We start from the raw sequence: 16,072 nt of genomic DNA, 5'->3' as shown, positions 1-16,072 counted from the left end.
GCGACAAGTGTGGAGTGGAGGTATGCCGAGGTTGATGAGGCGCGCTAGGCCTGCGTGTGGTAAGCTGCGTTGCGGGGATCGTGATTGGTGTGCTGGAACGTCACTTGCTCTTGGTGAAATACTTCCCAGCATCTTTGGGCTGTCTTTTACTTCTACTGAGACTTCGCAGCGCCCAGTGTTCATGGCTTTCGCCGAGTGCGTCGCCAGAATCTACATCAGTAGTTGACGCAGTGTGTGTCGTTAGGTTTATTTCGCACATGCTACGCACCTTCAAAGTAGTCGTTATTCTCTGTGGAATTGTTTCTCTAAAAGCACTTGTTTTCGTCCCATCTCAAACCAGGAATCTAGTCAGATAGTTCGTCTCGCATCTGCGACCTCAACACTGTTCGTTTGCCGATGACTGTCTGGGCTCAGTCATTCGGCTCCTTGCATCACTTACCAGCTAACATTGATAAGGTACAGCAGATTATTGGAGCCTGTTGTCACTGCTTTCACTTTCTTTCTTACATCTAAATTGGTCCCTGGGTCAGTGCGACCGCTCTCGAAAATTGTGGCCCAAGCACGCTTGCGTCCAAAACTGGTCCTGGTCTGGTTCATCTTCTTCGACACCTCGACTCACTTCCTCAACCGCCTTACATGTTAACGGTATTTCTTCGACAAGTCAACTGCAGTATCTTTGCATCATCGCACTTCTCAATCACTTCGTCGGTTCTGTGCTGACAGAGCCTTCAACGCCTATATCAACAATATAAGATGGAGTCACGCCTTCTGCAACTGCCAGGCGAGCTTCGTAACAAGCTCGGTGTGGGCTGGCTTTGTCTCCATCCTCAACAAACGGAACGAGATGTCGAGAAACTTGCTCAAACTCAAGCTGCCGGCGCCAGCGGTGAAGAGCTCGAGGACGAGGCTCCGGCACGAAAACGTCGTAGGCTTACAAAGGCTGTTCGAACTACCAAAAAAACCGTTGTAGCTGCCGAAAAGATGAGACGCCCTGCGCAGGTCACAGTGAACGGACATGTCGTCGCTAACCAACTTCAATTCGTCAACAATCAACTTCGAAGCGAGACTAGGGCATTGGTTATTCGCTACAACGATATACACATCCTCGAAGAATATCGGCATCTCACAGAGTTCATCGATAGTGTCGTCGGTCATAAGAGACTATGGATTCAGAAAATCGTTAGGCGGGTGCAGTCGAAGAGGAAATCGAGAAGGCCCATCAAGGCCAAGTCCAACGAGGCAATGCATCCCCGATTTATGATCCATGACTACCTCCCAGAGGTAAGTTTAGACGGAAATGCATTCTTCATGGTTGCAGGAGTTATACATGAGTTCGGTCGCCAAGATCACTCGTTTTTGAGCCGGTTAACCCAAAACGTCAACTTTCAACAACTCGTGCGCAGTTCGACTGGCCTTCCCAAGCTATCGGCCTATACCAAGAAATTTCCCTGGGATAAAAAGTTCGACGAGGCTGCTACTCGACGTTATTGCGAGACGAATGACTTCGTACAACATTTTCTACTCCCAACTGCGCCAAATGGCATTGAAGGTCTAGTAGCCATAGCCAAAGAGTGGATCGAGAATGGGTATTAGGTCTTCAGAGGGGCGCACCATGTTTCGGCGAGCTATGATATGATGTGGAAGGTAGCGCAGTGTGTGGAACGCTCTGAGTCTCATAGCAGACAAGAGGAGATAAGACTGCTTCTTCGAGTATGCTATGTACCGAATACTAAATCTGGGCCAATATGTACATCTGGTCTGACCACACACCACACAACGTGATCTACATCTATGCTGCAGGACTAGCAACTGAAGTAGTGAGTGAACCGCTCTCAATGTACGTCCCAGAGAAGAACCAGTCCTCCGCACCTGTCCCATCGTTGCCCTGGCGGGGAAGACGAAGAACACCAAGATGCCAGTCGGCGCCGTTTGAAGAAGTGCTACTGGAGAACGGTCCAGCAGTCTTAACAAGCGTGTTGTTACCAGTCGAGTGCCAGAAGGTAACTTGGTTGGATGAAAAGTTGATCTCGTAAGCTACGTTGTGCCATTCATCGGCCTTGAGCTCGACCTTCCACTTGCTCTGGCCACCCACCATCCACTGCCTGGTTTGGAATTAGCATGGTTTTCGTACTGGGTTTCGTCGCGTGGTTGTCTTACAGGTTGGTGTTGCTAGTGCCAGACTCTCCGTTGACCCATCCGTACTTCAACTCTGTGAAATGGCTCTCGAAGAAACAGATCTGGTGTTCGTTTGTCGCACTCGGAACATTGGTAGTGGACCTCTTGATCGAGAAGTGGTAATATACGGTGCCTTTGTTGATAGCAGCTGTGGTCTGAGGAATGAGCTCCGTCCTCCACATGTCGCTGTTCCACTTGGCTGTGTTGTCGATCGTGATCTTGGCACCTTGCTTGCTGCCAGTGTCCCCAGGATTCTTGTAGTTTGGCGAGAGATTTACGTATTTGGTGGTAGCACCCGATCCGTGGATGTAGTATTGGTAATCTGGACGAGGAAGAGGCTTTGTCAGTGATGTTTGACGTGTAGCCTGAACGTAGTACTCACTGCCTACTTGGTTTGCCCAAGACCACTTGTCTAGATCAGAAGAAGATGTCATTTCGTTGAAGCGGCCATCCCAAAGGATCGTGCCTGTCTCTGGTCAGCGACATGTAACGTGCGTGGACGAAGCCAACGAACCCGCGGACACGGCGCTCACGAGCACATTGACAATAGCTGCCTTTCCAAACATGTTGGTAACTGGGAGCAAATGGATCGCTGCGTATGGATACGATGAAGATTGATGGTTGAGGCGTTGAAAGTTGAGGCATTCACGACGCTATATAAAGATCATCCCTAGTAAATGCTCAGAGTACCTCGACCCGAAGATGGAGGCAAGATGTCCGCTTCATGGTTAAGCGCTGCACATCAATATCCGGGAAACAACATAGGGCTTGCACTTTGCTCTGAAATCATACTGAACGTGGACTGCGTGACCACATAACTCAATCAATCTAATTGCACCCGCCGGTATCACATATAGCTGTGGATCTAGTGGCGGCCAACCGGTCCGGCACACATTGCGCCTTGTCTCACCGCGACGCGGGAAATGGCAACCCGGTTCTCGTCACTGCGACAGCGGCACATGGTTCGATGCCGGAGATCGAAGGCTTCGTAGAAATGAAGGGACGGCGGGTTTCTTGGTGGAGGAAAGACGATCTCGCAGGGTGTCGAAATTAAGCTACATTAAGCCGAGGCCTACCCCACAATTAGCGCAGGCTTGAAAGCTTAGGACAGCGGTCCTACCAGCTCGTCCTGTGGCAGAAGCTGGACAATAGTTGCTGGATGCGAATGTTTCACAAAGGGGCAGAAACAAGTGCGTTAGGGAACGGCGTTGGCTGCGGCGCGCAGTTACCGAACGCATGCTTCCTCAGTGCCGCCAGGAAACAGGCAATTACCGGCACGCCAGCCCCTACAGCATCTCTCGGTACAAGAAGCCTCGCAATCCTAAGTTTATTGTCTACCATGAACGCACACAACATGCTTCATGCCCCTCTTGTAAGCAAGACGCGAAGGGAATCTCTTTCTTTACGACGTCCGAACACTCTGTCTTCTCCGCCTCATTGCCTAACATTGCCACGCAGTCGTTCCAGCGTAGCTTGTACCATGAATTTGGACACAAAGTCACAGAAACTGTGGGGCGGTGAATCTAATGTATTCGCATCGCCAGCTGATGTAAAAAAATCCGATATTGCCCTATGTCCCAAAACTCACCGGACCGAAACAGTGGCACAGTACGATGAGTATAGAAAGCACATTACAAAGGGACGAACAGTAACATCTATGGATGATACTTATGTAACGCTAGCCCATCTTGTCGCTAGTACACACCTAGTTCATGCTAACCCCTATTTTGTCAACTGCGCCGCACAATGGTCAGAACACCCCACAAGGTATAGTAACGCGCTTGAGGGACGATATGACAAGAGACATCGCTCTCAATCGCAGGATAAATACTTCATCTTATTGTCATCGCTTGACCGCTGATCATGAACGTCGATCGATGCATCGCGTTACACAATGAGATTTTGCGCCACGGCTGGGTTGGCTCAGGTCGCAGCGTAGAGTCTCTCGAATCCGCCTGTCGGTCTTGGTTTGATACATTTGGAGATGCGGCTGAGACCGTTCGTGCTGACCTTGCACATGATCTTGTTCGCTTTCTTCAACATGCTCGAGTCATCTGTGATCCAGAGGCGAAAGTTGACCTGTTTTTCTTCTATTGGGTGCGAAATCTTGCTGACCCAGGGTTCATGTTTGAGCAGGAAGACGATTGGCCAGAAGAGGGTAGGTTCTTGGTACTTTACGCTATGAGCAACTTTACGGGTCACTTCTGTGGGCTAGTGTAAGTTCTACGAGACCACTATATATTCTTATACACAACGAGCTTACACGTCGCTATAGATATGACCAGGAAACACACCTGTGCATAATCAGTCCGACTATTTACGAAACAGACATAATCTTTGAACAGGAAGTTTGGTATCCGTTGGAAACTGCGTTGGAGTTTTGGTTGAGCCAAATTCGCAAGGGAAGAATTGCTACTCCGCCAAAAGTCCCGCATAAGAATTACGTCTACGAGCGCTTCGATCCCTGGGAGTTTATCCCATATAACGACACAATGCTGGAGGAGAACATCGACGCTTTCAATCGCCTTGTAGAGTCCATCGAAGCCCGCATGCCTCCAACGGCCTCCACCACAGAAGTTGCAGAGGCTGTACATGGACTAGTCGACAGCAGCGTACTTCAAGCTACAGAACTTCTCCAAAGATTCGCTTACGAATTTGTCCGTCGTACACGACGTCCACGCTTCCAAATGATCGCTCCCGGTCTCGAAGTGCTCACCGACTCTGCATTGTTTGACCAGGTAGGTTGTGACTGTGCCGAATGTATATGACAAATACACTGACTTCGTGCCTTCACGTCTGCAGCCGTTCCGCTCTTATGTTTCTTCCTCCACTTCTGAAATTCCTCCCATCCTGCTTTTCCGCTCCAAATCAGATTATACTGACGAGACAACGCTCAACATTCACACCGGTGAGCGCATAGCCCAGCTCTTTCCATTATTCAGCGACACCACAACATATCCCGCAGGCCTGTACTTGCGTCCGACTTCTGCGATGAAATCCGAGGATGAGTGTTTGTTTGTTTTGCCCTTTGGTATTGGGGCGAACGGGTATGCAAGGAAGAGTGATGGCAGCAGGTTTGGACGACGTAAGACTGGAGGAGATAGTAACGTGGATTTATATCGTCCAGGTCATCAGCCGCTCGAGAACCATCACGAGCAGAGTCTTGTCGACGTGCTGAAGAATTGGAGGGGTATGGTAGAGAGGGGCGATTGGCAGATTGATGAGAATGGGGTTGCAGGCGGAATGGATGTATGGAGAGAGGCAGATAGCGAAGAGAAGTGGGAGGGATATGTGATACCGAGGGCTGTGGAGGGAGTAGAGGGGTAGATGAATGAACAAAGAGTTGATTAGATCTTGCGCCAGTATGGAAAGCTGCAGTGCGAAAGTGGGTGACGGAGGGCCTACGAGTGGTGGAGGAGATGGTGAATTGCGCTAACCGCATGTGACGATAGTCTTGGCAGTCGCGCGGTCCTCAACGCGCCTGCGCCAAAGATTCCAGACATCAACCCCAGCTTTCCGCGCCCGCTACATCACGACCCAAAGCGCATCGATCGACGCGGCGCCTCTGTCGCATTACCCCAGCAATCATGTATGGCATGAATCAGGCCTACGGGCATGCTCCCGACCCGAGTGCGCAGGTGCCGAATCATCTGCTTGCCCATGTGCACCTGATATCCTCGTACCGCTTCCCTACTCTACCGGGTCTTCAAGCTCCTCAGGCCCTCGAGTACCTGATCAAAGGTCCGCAAATCGTGCGCGACACGTCGCCCGTCGCGTGGACCTTCCTTTCAGCACCCCCCCAAGATGGCACTGTCATCCTCACATGGCAGCCCCCGCGCATGGGCACCATGTTCGCCTCAGACGGCATGGTGTGGGCTGACGCCGAAACTGCATACGATATGAACGTACGCGGATATGTACGTATCTAGAGGACACGATGCCCGCTTCAATGACCTAACATATCATAGACTCTCCAGGTCCTTGTCCACAACAGTGGATACCACTACCCTCACGAACCATACGCCATGCATGCGCGCCATCGTTATCGAATTGCTGCAGGCCCGGGTACTATCGATCCCAATCTCTGGCTTGTGCACTACAAGCCGGCAGATCCACAGAGCAGAATGCCTGCCTCGCAAATACCCATTCCACGAGAAGTCCAGGCCCAGATACAGATGCGCGCTCAACTACAGCAAGCCGGGCCATTGATGCGCAAGGAGTTCATGTTGGTCGATCAAGCCAATTGGCCAAAAGTCGAATTCGGACAACAAGCCATGAGAGGCCCGCAGCCCTACTACAACCCCATGCAACCAGGCCGACCATATCCTGCGCAACCGCCGCCAGCCAAACGCCAGCGCTTGCCGACTCAGGCTCAACCTCGCCAACCCGCTGCAGGCACACTAGCACCAGACAACACACTCGAGGAGGAGGAGAATGCGACACAAGATGCCTTCGACTTCCTGACCCCGCGCGAGATCAGCTTGTCGCGTTACAAGCAGCATCACGAGTGGATGGAAGAGATCTTCTCGTCACCTTATGCCGTCGGGAAGATTGCACCTATCGATCTAGGACTGGGTCTCATGGGTGAGCTCGCCCCACTTACTGCAGGCATTCTGGACGTTCCAGGAGCTGAGAATGTGGAGCCGGGCAAAGAGAACTACCAGGTCAAGAACTACTATAAGCTGGATGCGGAACAACTCAAGGACTTTGAGAAGCGCGTAGCAGAGTATACAAAGAACGAGCAGGCCGAGATTGACAAGATGAAGGCCGACCACGCGAAGAAAGTGGCACAATTGAAGCGCACCAGAACGTACATCAAGGCCGAACGACGACTACGAGACCTTTCCCGCCCTACCGAGAGCGACGGCGAGGACGCAAACCCGGTCGAAGGAGTCGTTCAAGATTTGGAGAAGACGCTGGGAGTTACATTCGACGCGAAAAAGGCGGTCGTCTGTGTAGACAAGGGTGGATTCATTGAGCCGCAAGCACCCTCTCCTCCAAAGGCACAGATGAACGGCAACGGAGCCCAACAGGAAGCAAACGGAACATCGAATGGCATGAACAACCAAGGAACAATGGAGGAGAATTCTGCCGCGGGTCTTTTGGACCAGTATGGATCAGGGTCACTGAACGGCACACCCATCGGCAATATGTCACTACCTAGGTTATCACAGCCACCGAGCCAATCGCAGTCTGCCACCGGTACACCCAATGCGCCTCACGGCAACATGAACCAGACATCCACATTCGATCAGCAGGACACAAGTCTCGACGTAGGAGCCGACCTCCTGGATCTGGACGTAGAGATGTCTGGAATGACCGGCGCAGGGGAGAAGACTGATGACTGGACGATGAACGATCAATCTGGCAATGCACAACAGTCGGCCGGCAGCGTCCAACAACCCAACATGAACAACAACCAGCGCACAAACAACGTCGGCGGCATGTCCTCGTCCAACATCGAAGCCGACGCGGGTAGCATGTTCGACACAGCCGACTTTGGTAGTTTTGACAATATCGATAGTGCTGGAGATGCTTTGGCGGATTATGGGCACGACGACAACTTGGGCCTGGACCTTGTTGACGATTCGGCTTTTGGCGATGCATTCCATGCGACGGAAATGCATCATGACGAGGCTGGAGAAGGGGACCAGAATGCGTAGTATGCAGGTTTGGACCTGGATCTAGATGGCCTGGACTTGGATTGATTTGTCTCACACTCCAAAGTATTGGAATTTCTCATTCTTGGGGTGTGGGGAGGGAGGGGCTGTACTATTACGGTGTAGTTTTGTTTTTGGTATGACTGGGAGTCGAGGGCGTTACCATGTCAATGGTTTACGACGAGTATCTACTTTTTATCATCGTAAACTTACGTGTTCAGAGAGACTTGTCTCTTACAGTTTTTTTACAATTAGATTGTGGCGTCTGCCATGTTCCAATCTGAATGGGACGGTGTTGCAACTATGGTCGATTACTCAACAGTCGGGACTGTGAAAGTGTCTCGCAATAATGTCACATTGAGCTTACACCTAGCTTGATATACATCTTGTTTCTCTTAATGCTCATGCTCAGCTGCCTGACACAAGATCCGCTACTTCAATGAGAGCATTGCGCCCTTTCCAGTCGATATGCTGTGGGATCTTGATCATGAGAGCTCCTTTGCATCGTTGCCATTCCTAGTGTGGGTGAGTGCATACGACATGAATATCGCCTCGTCCAGCAGAAGTAGCTCACTTTAGCAGAGACCTTGCCGTCTGTGGGTGTCCACTATGCTGTTGACTTTAGATGACGTCAAAAAAATGGAGCTGCTGTCGCGCTGTCATGGTCAGGTCTTTGAGAGCTCATCATAAGCTGTTGTCTGACTTATTGGTTACTGTGGCTTAGGAGTCACGTCAATTCCCGACCAACGTTTACAGCATCACCCCTTTCGCATGTCGATGTAGACACGCGTAGATATTGGCTACATTTTGTTCATAATGCTGAGAGACATGGGCGTCAGCAGCTATATCCTCGTTCCATAGCAACACGGTAGGCGACCTTCGAAACTCGGCTTCTGTCCGCAATTACACTGTCTTCGGCTCCATGTGTCCAGAATTCCCCGGCTTCTCCGTAAAAGATACTTTGGTCTGCGGGATGATGCGCTATATGGTGGCAATGTAACGTCGCGATTCTCTTGGGAGACTATCCCTACAAGTGTGTACATTGTTTGTCCTCGGAGTGGCGGTGTTCAGTACCGATACGCTGCTTGTGTTCACGTGCAACATGTTTGTCTTCTTGAGCGGGAGCATGAAGATTCACGATGGACCTCTAGACGTTCGGGAGTGCGTGTCCAATTCGGAATTTGTGGGATACTCGGGTTTCCAGAACGCCATTGGTGAGAAAAAGGAGATGGAAAAAACAACCAAGATGCAGACAGTTCGCGTGGTAGCGTTGATGGTAGCGCTAGAAGACCGGATGCGAATGGGGAACTGCGCAGTACGGATGAGACTATTGTGGGAGCGTATCTGCAGGAGTTACATTAGTTGCTCGTTGATGTAAGGCCCTCCATTCCCCGGGGATCGCAACCATGCATCACGGCCTCTGCTAACCGGATTGTACCAGGCCAATGACAATGTTATTACTCCTGAGAACGCTCCGGGTTTCTAGATTGAGGCATCATGCGCGAAGGTAACGCCAGCGACTGCGAGCACGCTACCTAAAATCCTCAGTAGTGGGTTTGAGCAGCTGCCGCGTGCTACGATGGGCAAGGCGGGCGGAGTAAAATGACAATGGCGCTGAAGGCGTATCTCGAATCCTGAGTCAGGATTAGTAACCCTCGAGTTCGACGAGACGTGGTAGTGGAAATGTGTTCTTCCTGATTGCGTAGGTTCTTTCGAGAACCCTTGCCCAGATGGTTCTACCGTTCTACCCCAGACGCGCAACGACACCATATGCAATCAAGCATTGGCGACGTTCCGAATGCCACGGTGCACAAGACTTTTGTTACCGCCCATTTTGAAACGCCACTCTATCGCAAACTCATGATCTAGCAAATTACCATGAGTTTCGGCAACCCCTGACTTGGCTCAGGGGGCGCTGTCTCGGTTAAAGCGGCCCTCCACGTCAGCGTGCCAAGACCGCGAGACGTTCTTCCGCGTGCTTGATTCTACGAGGCGTAAGCTAGTGCGACGCCTGTATGCGGCGATGAATCGTCTTTTCGGTATCGTGATCCGACTACACGGGCGTAACGATTACGGCTATTCGTGATGCCCCGTATCATGGTTCGTGACTACAGGCTGATGCTGATGTTGTAGTTTTAGAGAGGAACTGGTTCCGAGGGACATTAAGATCCGCCAAGTCTAGCCGTAATGGCTGTGACACCACCACCCGAGGGTGCGGGGAATTTCAGTTTTAGGGAACCATGGTCAGGAGAGCGCTACGCGATGGAGTTGTGGTAAAGGCCAGAGGAGCAGCCTCGGAGTCTCTTAGCGCAGAATGCACCGTTTCTCTTGATGCTTCATCTGCCCGGGCACGCGACATAAGCACCAACCTCGTAGTGGCTCAGGAGTGATCTGCTTGGTAGAGTCCTGCCATTACATTCAAGCATTTCCTGGGGTGTTTTGCCGCGCCCGCAAACCACTGAAGGCATGGGCAGGGAGAGTGCTAAAGTGACCTTCCCGATAGCCTCTCTTGGCATTATCCAAGCGTCCGCCATCTGCCCAGTGAGCCGCGTCTATCTGCAGGGCGCGCGTTCCTGAAAAGATGTAGCCCCCACCGGTAGGGCCAGGGTCGTCAAGCCCATGGACTAAGTGCGGGTTTACATTTACACTTGCCTTCTGTCCTTCTGCTCCCCTCTTTGCCGTTGTCGACCTTGGCCTCTTTGCTGCAGGCGATTCATCATTACGAGCGCCGTCTTTCTTTGCTTTCTTGGTACCCGTCTTTGTCGGAATTCGGCACCATCGGAATACGAAGCCACCTGGGCACTGCATCAGCAAGCCATTCCAAGCCACGGCGATGCGCCTGGTCACACAACATAGTTCTTAGATCCTCACATTCCTTGAATAGTAGACTTTTCTTTGGCTTTTTGCACACTCCTTCCATATTCGCACAATGCCTCCTCGCGACGCCAACTGGATAGATGTAAGTCGTACTCGCTGCCACACCTGTGAGACTTGGGGCTGACAGTCTGTCCTACAGGGCCTGAGAGGTGTCGCCTCCTTCATGGTGGTATGCGGTCACCTATGTACTGCCTTTGTACCATGGCTACACCAGCCCGCCCAAGATGCCAAAACCGCGCCGCACCTCTTCCAACTACCCTTCTTCCGTCTCGCCGTCGGAGGCCGTAGCGCCGTAGCCTTATTCTTCCTCGTAACCGGATACGTCAACTCAATTGGACCTATTGGCAAGTCGCGTCAGGGAAACCATGATGCGGCCTTCCACGGCATTGCACGAAGTGCGCTCGCGCGCTCAGGAAGGCTGATTCTTCCCACCATGGCTGCGACAATCGTTACGTGGTTCATGGCGAATACGAACGCATACCATATGACCAAGCATGTCGATGCGCAGTGGATACGGCAGGGTTGGCACCGACAGGAGCCTACGTTGTGGATGGCCTTCAAGTCGCTCTTCAGGGCGCAAACTGAGACTTGGACAACTGGCTGGGACGAGTACGATGGCACACAATGGACACTGCATTTGTTCTTGGAGGGCGCGTTCTTGGTCTACACAACCATGCTTGCTACGATTCTGGTCCGACCAAAAGCACGTTTCATTGTGTATGGAGTTATGTACGCCTACTTCTGGCAGGTTGGCAAAGGTGTGTATATTCGGAACTGGTTGGAGAGCAGCGCAGTTGCTAACCATAGTAGACCTTACAGTTGGCTCCATCAAAGGCCTCAACATCGTCACAGGCATGTTCGTAGCCGAGTTACACAACCACTACAAAGACGCCGCTCCTTCTGTCCTACCCGCACCCATCCCCGCACTTATGATAATCTGTGGCATGTTCATGGCGGGATTCCCTCAAGATTCGGCCAACAACACACGCTGGTCGCACACAATGGCGACAATCATGCACAGTCTGACAGCCGATAAGACGGATATCCGACGATACTGGGACCACCTCGGCGCTGCCTTCGTCCTCCTCGGAATCTTCTTCTCGCGAAACGCCCGTAAACTCCTCACATCACCTGTTTTTAACTTCCTCGGTCGCGTCAGTTTCCCGGTGTACTTGCTGCACAACACATTCATCAAGTCTGTGCTTACCTGGATGATCTACCTACCTTCCGCAATGAACCCGCCCAAGAACGAAAAGGGAGAGCAACAGGACCTCCAGCGTGGATCGACGACACATATCCTCATTGCGATTGCGGTCTTCTACTACATCCTTTACCGGAGTGCAGCACTCTGGGTTAAGCACGTTGACCCAATATTCGCGACCATGGTCAACGCAGCCACGAAATGGGCATATGGCGAGCCACAACAAAAGGAAAGCCGCCCGATACTAGGGAATGGGAACACCACGACTGACAAGAGCGTCCTCCCTTCATAAAGCAGACACCCTGCTATTCTTTCTTCACTTCATTCTTGTTGACCACTTTCGGAGCTGGAGCCGTCTCCTCCTATCACTATATCCGATGTTTTTTCCCTTAGTTTCATATCATCTCATATGTCTCCAAATGCATCTTCCATATTGCATGTGTTGTGTTTTTTGAGCGAGCGACCATGGTATGCCATCTTGGACGTTTTGGAGTATAAAGAGGACATGCATGTCTTGTGAGAGGATTGGATTTTTTTAAAGGGTCGAGGAGTAAGACAAATACTTTCGTAGATGAAATGAACACATGAAATCTCATTTTTGGACTCGACACGCCACTCGAGGGCCTCTTCTTAAGATGTTCGAAATCGCTCGGTATTCGCCACATGATGGTTCTTCCTTATGCTTTTGGAATCAGAACCACGTAGTATCCGCCTCCTATCGTTAATGTCGAGTTGTTTGAATCGAAAGCAACCCAAGTCTCAGTCGAGCCATGTCCAAAATATATGGCAGCTTTGGTCCATAAAAACAACTCTGCGTTTTCCATCTTCTACATCACTGTGGAAGTGATTTGAAGAAGAAGAGAAGTGTCAGAGAGAAAGTTTATGTATACTTGGTAGTTGGCGCTAGTGCGTTTTTGTGTTGGCGCCGAAGGGGTTAGTTGGGGCGTGTCATGCTTCAACCCTTGGGAGACATACTTCGAGCGGAGAGGCATGGGGTTTGGCGACGACAAGGGGTGTGTAGGGTGATGGTAGATGTATCTGTGGTTCGACATACCAGATACGTCACCCTGTCTATTCCGCTGTCGCCTTGCTGATATTCTGTGAATACCTCTTTGGTACCTTATAAGAAGGCATTACTCTGAGCGACTTCTAGCTGTATGCGGTAAATCGAAGTCACATCCGAGTTCCACAGGTCGAGTCGTTGCGCTAAGAAGGTCTTCAAGTAGGCCAGATAAATGACCCATCGGCGCTTAAGTACCTGGAAAGCCATGTGTGGCGCGGTAACAGGACCATGGCACGGGGATGTGGCGTGGTAGTCGAACAGTATATATAGGCCATGTTAACTGTGCCTCTTCAGGGCGAGCAAAGACACGACCACAAAATAGACCAACAACAAGGTTTTGCCCTGGGGCAACTGTTTTGCGATGGGTCCAATAGAGTCAGAATAATGTCAAAGAGACACTGTCTGATTGAGGGCCTAAATGGGCTGTGCATCGCTTGGTCACCAATACCTTTTGCGCGATGAGGGAATTGATGCTCACCGGCGGACTGCAAAGAGATTTCACGCGACGATAGGGAATACGCGGGGTTTAACGATGGCTGCCAGCGATATAATGGCGCAGCCAAATACCTCACGAGCGATACATTGACCGGTGCGGACCGGAGTATAAACGTATGGAATGCGAAGACAACATGCGCCGAGGACATACGCCGAGTATGCAGTACCGCCGTGGCGCCTCGCTTGCAGTATAGACAGCTGGGCGGTTTACACAACGAAGCCGCACAAAAGACAGAAGGAACAGTCTGCGACTGCGCCGTGAAGAACAAATAGCATGCATCAACTCCCGACCGCGATGCCTCACAATGTTTCCGTGCCATCGCGCTTACACGTCGGAAATAACTCACATCGGAAAAGCACCAACTCACCAGCCTCGTTAAGGCCTTTCGAACCAACCCGTATTGGCCACATCCGCAGCCGAGCATTCGCCACAAAAATCCACCTACAGGGCTGAATCCTATCCCCGGAGGGACGCACACGTTGCCCGATCCATGAGGCGCGTGATATTGCCGAGATGGCTGAATTGGTTGGCTTATCGAACGGCCAAATCGCTGACGTCGGACATCTTGGGCATGCGCTCTGTATGGCCCGTTTACATATATCGAGTGTGCCTTGAGGGTGATTTGCACGTCACGAGTAGACCGGTAGGGTGTGTACTGGGCTTGGGTCCCGACTTAGCCGAGTGCGGGAGGCCTTGGACATGGTGTTTTGTGTGTGACGTGAGTTCTCGAATGATGTTGCGCAATAAACTTCAGAAATGCGCGCTGCGAATGTATGCGATCAATGGAGGTGAAATCACCTGTCGCTCGATATAGAGACGCCTGGAAAGCCTTGTATCAGGTAATAATGGAATGCGCATCCCTTCCTGTCAGCAACACTGTCTTTCTCGTTGCTTGTGGTGGTGAGATCAGAAGCGTGGCACAGCCCCAAGAAGTGGCCAGACACTAGCGTACAAGGGCCAGGGATCGAGCTAAGCTAGCTTCCCCGCTCACAAGATGCATGGTCCTGTGAATGTGCAGTTGCCGTGGTGCATATAAGCCAACTACACCCCGACGCCTGTAAACAATGTCACACACGCATTCCTCTACGATCGCCGAGTCTACATCTTCTTCATCGAGGCCTATTCTACACGATAACAATACAACTAACGAACATCGTGCTACCGCGACTATGAGCGACATCAACGGAAAGGCGCCTGTCAATGGCAGCAACGGGGCACAGCGTAATGATGAGCCGATTATCAAGGTTCAACCTCCCCGACGAGAGGATCTTCAGCCCAGCTATGCGAGGGTTATCCAGCCTGATGATGCCGATGCTGATACGAATGGATGGTACGGTGGTATGGTAAGTTGAGCAGACATCCTATATCATGTGTGCCATTCTCACACAAGTAGATCAACACGCTAGGTGGCTGCATCGGTACTCTTGGTGCCATCCCATGCTGCGTCGTATGCCCCAACCCCTACAAGCCGGTCAACCAAGGAAACGTCGGTCTTGTCACCAAATTCGGTCGATTCGCTCGCGCTGTCGATCCCGGTCTCGTTTACGTGAACCCGCTATCCGAGCAACTCGTGCAAGTCGACATCAAGATCCAGATCGTCGAAGTCCCCAAGCAAGTCTGCATGACAAAGGACAACGTCTCCTTGCAATTGACATCTGTCATCTACTACCGCATTACTTCGCCTCACAAGGCCGCTTTCTCCATTTCCAACATCCGCCAGGCGCTCGTTGAGCGTACGCAGACGACGCTTCGCCATGTTGTTGGTGCGCGTGTGCTCCAGGACGTGATTGAGCGTCGTGAGGAGATTGCCCAGTCGATCCGTGAGATCATCGAGGAGACGGCTCTCGGATGGGGTGTTGAGGTCGAGTCTATGCTTGTCAAGGACATCATCTTTAGCCAGGATCTTCAGGATTCGCTCTCCATGGCTGCGCAGAGCAAGCGTACCGGAGAAGCCAAGGTCATTGCTGCACGCGCCGAAGTCGAGGCCGCCAAGTTGATGCGTCAAGCTGCCGATATTCTATCCTCCGCTCCAGCTATGCAGATCAGATACCTCGAAGCCATGCAAGCCATGGCCAAGAGTGCAAACAGCAAAGTCATCTTCCTACCAGGTTAGTCTTTTTCTACTCATTATATATGAAACATTTACTGACTTGATAAAGCACAAAACCAAACTGTTCAAAGCGCCCTCGCTCAGGCCGACTCCTACGGCGAAGGCCCAAGTTCCCACGGCGCCAGCAACCCGATGGGTGTCCAGAGTTCCGCAGCACAGGAGTACGGCGGTAACAGCCATGGCTTCCAGAGCGCTATCAACTCGCATGTTATCGAGAACATGTAAAGCAACAGCTTGAAGACTCTGCATGATGCAGCTCGCCACGGCTCTTACGAAGAGCTTTCGAAGATGTGGTGAAGGCCTTCAGACTCCTGTATAGGGTTGTGTGTCTTTTTACCCGCTACCTCTTTGTATCTCTATTACTATTCTTGTTTTTGTTTTGGTATACGACTGCTACGGATGAGATGATGGACGAGTCTGGATTGACGCGAGGGAGTTTCTTTGGCTTTTGCAATTGTTTTGATACCCTCTTCCTGGTAGTTAGTCATTA

At 51.4% G+C, this 16,072-nt stretch overlaps 7 protein-coding genes across 7 annotated transcripts; 6 read left to right on the top strand and 1 right to left on the bottom strand.

Moving 5' to 3' along the window:
• Positions 1 to 22: 22 nt before the first annotated feature.
• On the top strand, positions 23 to 226 carry GT037_008928 (uncharacterized protein; the record flags this gene model as incomplete). The annotated part of the gene is made up of 1 exon (XM_038933975.1): positions 23 to 226. The coding sequence occupies one exon, from the start codon at positions 23 to 25 to the stop codon at positions 224 to 226; it is 204 nt and encodes a 67-aa protein (XP_038783320.1).
• A 527-nt stretch (positions 227 to 753) lies between these two features.
• GT037_008927 (uncharacterized protein) lies at positions 754 to 1,593 on the top strand (the record flags this gene model as incomplete). Its single annotated transcript, XM_038933974.1, has 1 exon — positions 754 to 1,593. The coding sequence occupies one exon, from the start codon at positions 754 to 756 to the stop codon at positions 1,591 to 1,593; it is 840 nt and encodes a 279-aa protein (XP_038783319.1).
• Positions 1,594 to 1,789: 196 nt separating this feature from the next.
• On the bottom strand, positions 1,790 to 2,741 carry GT037_008926 (uncharacterized protein; the record flags this gene model as incomplete). Its single annotated transcript, XM_038933973.1, has 3 exons — positions 1,790 to 2,102; positions 2,158 to 2,641; positions 2,690 to 2,741. The coding sequence occupies 3 exons, from the start codon at positions 2,739 to 2,741 to the stop codon at positions 1,790 to 1,792; spliced, it is 849 nt and encodes a 282-aa protein (XP_038783318.1).
• A 1,558-nt stretch (positions 2,742 to 4,299) lies between these two features.
• GT037_008925 (uncharacterized protein) lies at positions 4,300 to 7,838 on the top strand (the record flags this gene model as incomplete). Its single annotated transcript, XM_038933972.1, has 5 exons — positions 4,300 to 4,391; positions 4,451 to 4,913; positions 4,978 to 5,424; positions 5,781 to 6,092; positions 6,144 to 7,838. 5 exons carry the CDS (start codon positions 4,300 to 4,302, stop codon positions 7,836 to 7,838), a joined length of 3,009 nt encoding a protein of 1,002 aa, XP_038783317.1.
• Positions 7,839 to 8,961: 1,123 nt separating this feature from the next.
• On the top strand, positions 8,962 to 9,213 carry GT037_008924 (uncharacterized protein; the record flags this gene model as incomplete). The annotated part of the gene is made up of 1 exon (XM_038933971.1): positions 8,962 to 9,213. One exon carries the CDS (start codon positions 8,962 to 8,964, stop codon positions 9,211 to 9,213), a length of 252 nt encoding a protein of 83 aa, XP_038783316.1.
• Positions 9,214 to 10,764: 1,551 nt separating this feature from the next.
• On the top strand, positions 10,765 to 12,205 carry GT037_008923 (uncharacterized protein; the record flags this gene model as incomplete). Its single annotated transcript, XM_038933970.1, has 3 exons — positions 10,765 to 10,794; positions 10,852 to 11,470; positions 11,523 to 12,205. 3 exons carry the CDS (start codon positions 10,765 to 10,767, stop codon positions 12,203 to 12,205), a joined length of 1,332 nt encoding a protein of 443 aa, XP_038783315.1.
• Positions 12,206 to 14,536: 2,331 nt separating this feature from the next.
• GT037_008922 (stomatin family protein) lies at positions 14,537 to 15,807 on the top strand (the record flags this gene model as incomplete). Its single annotated transcript, XM_038933969.1, has 3 exons — positions 14,537 to 14,815; positions 14,866 to 15,580; positions 15,632 to 15,807. The coding sequence occupies 3 exons, from the start codon at positions 14,537 to 14,539 to the stop codon at positions 15,805 to 15,807; spliced, it is 1,170 nt and encodes a 389-aa protein (XP_038783314.1).
• Positions 15,808 to 16,072: the final 265 nt, after the last annotated feature.

The sequence above is a fragment of the Alternaria burnsii genome (genome assembly GCF_013036055.1).
Source record: "Alternaria burnsii strain CBS107.38 chromosome Unknown 697, whole genome shotgun sequence".
NCBI lineage: Eukaryota > Fungi > Ascomycota > Dothideomycetes > Pleosporales > Pleosporaceae > Alternaria > Alternaria burnsii.
This window is presented reverse-complemented; position numbering and strand designations above follow the sequence as displayed.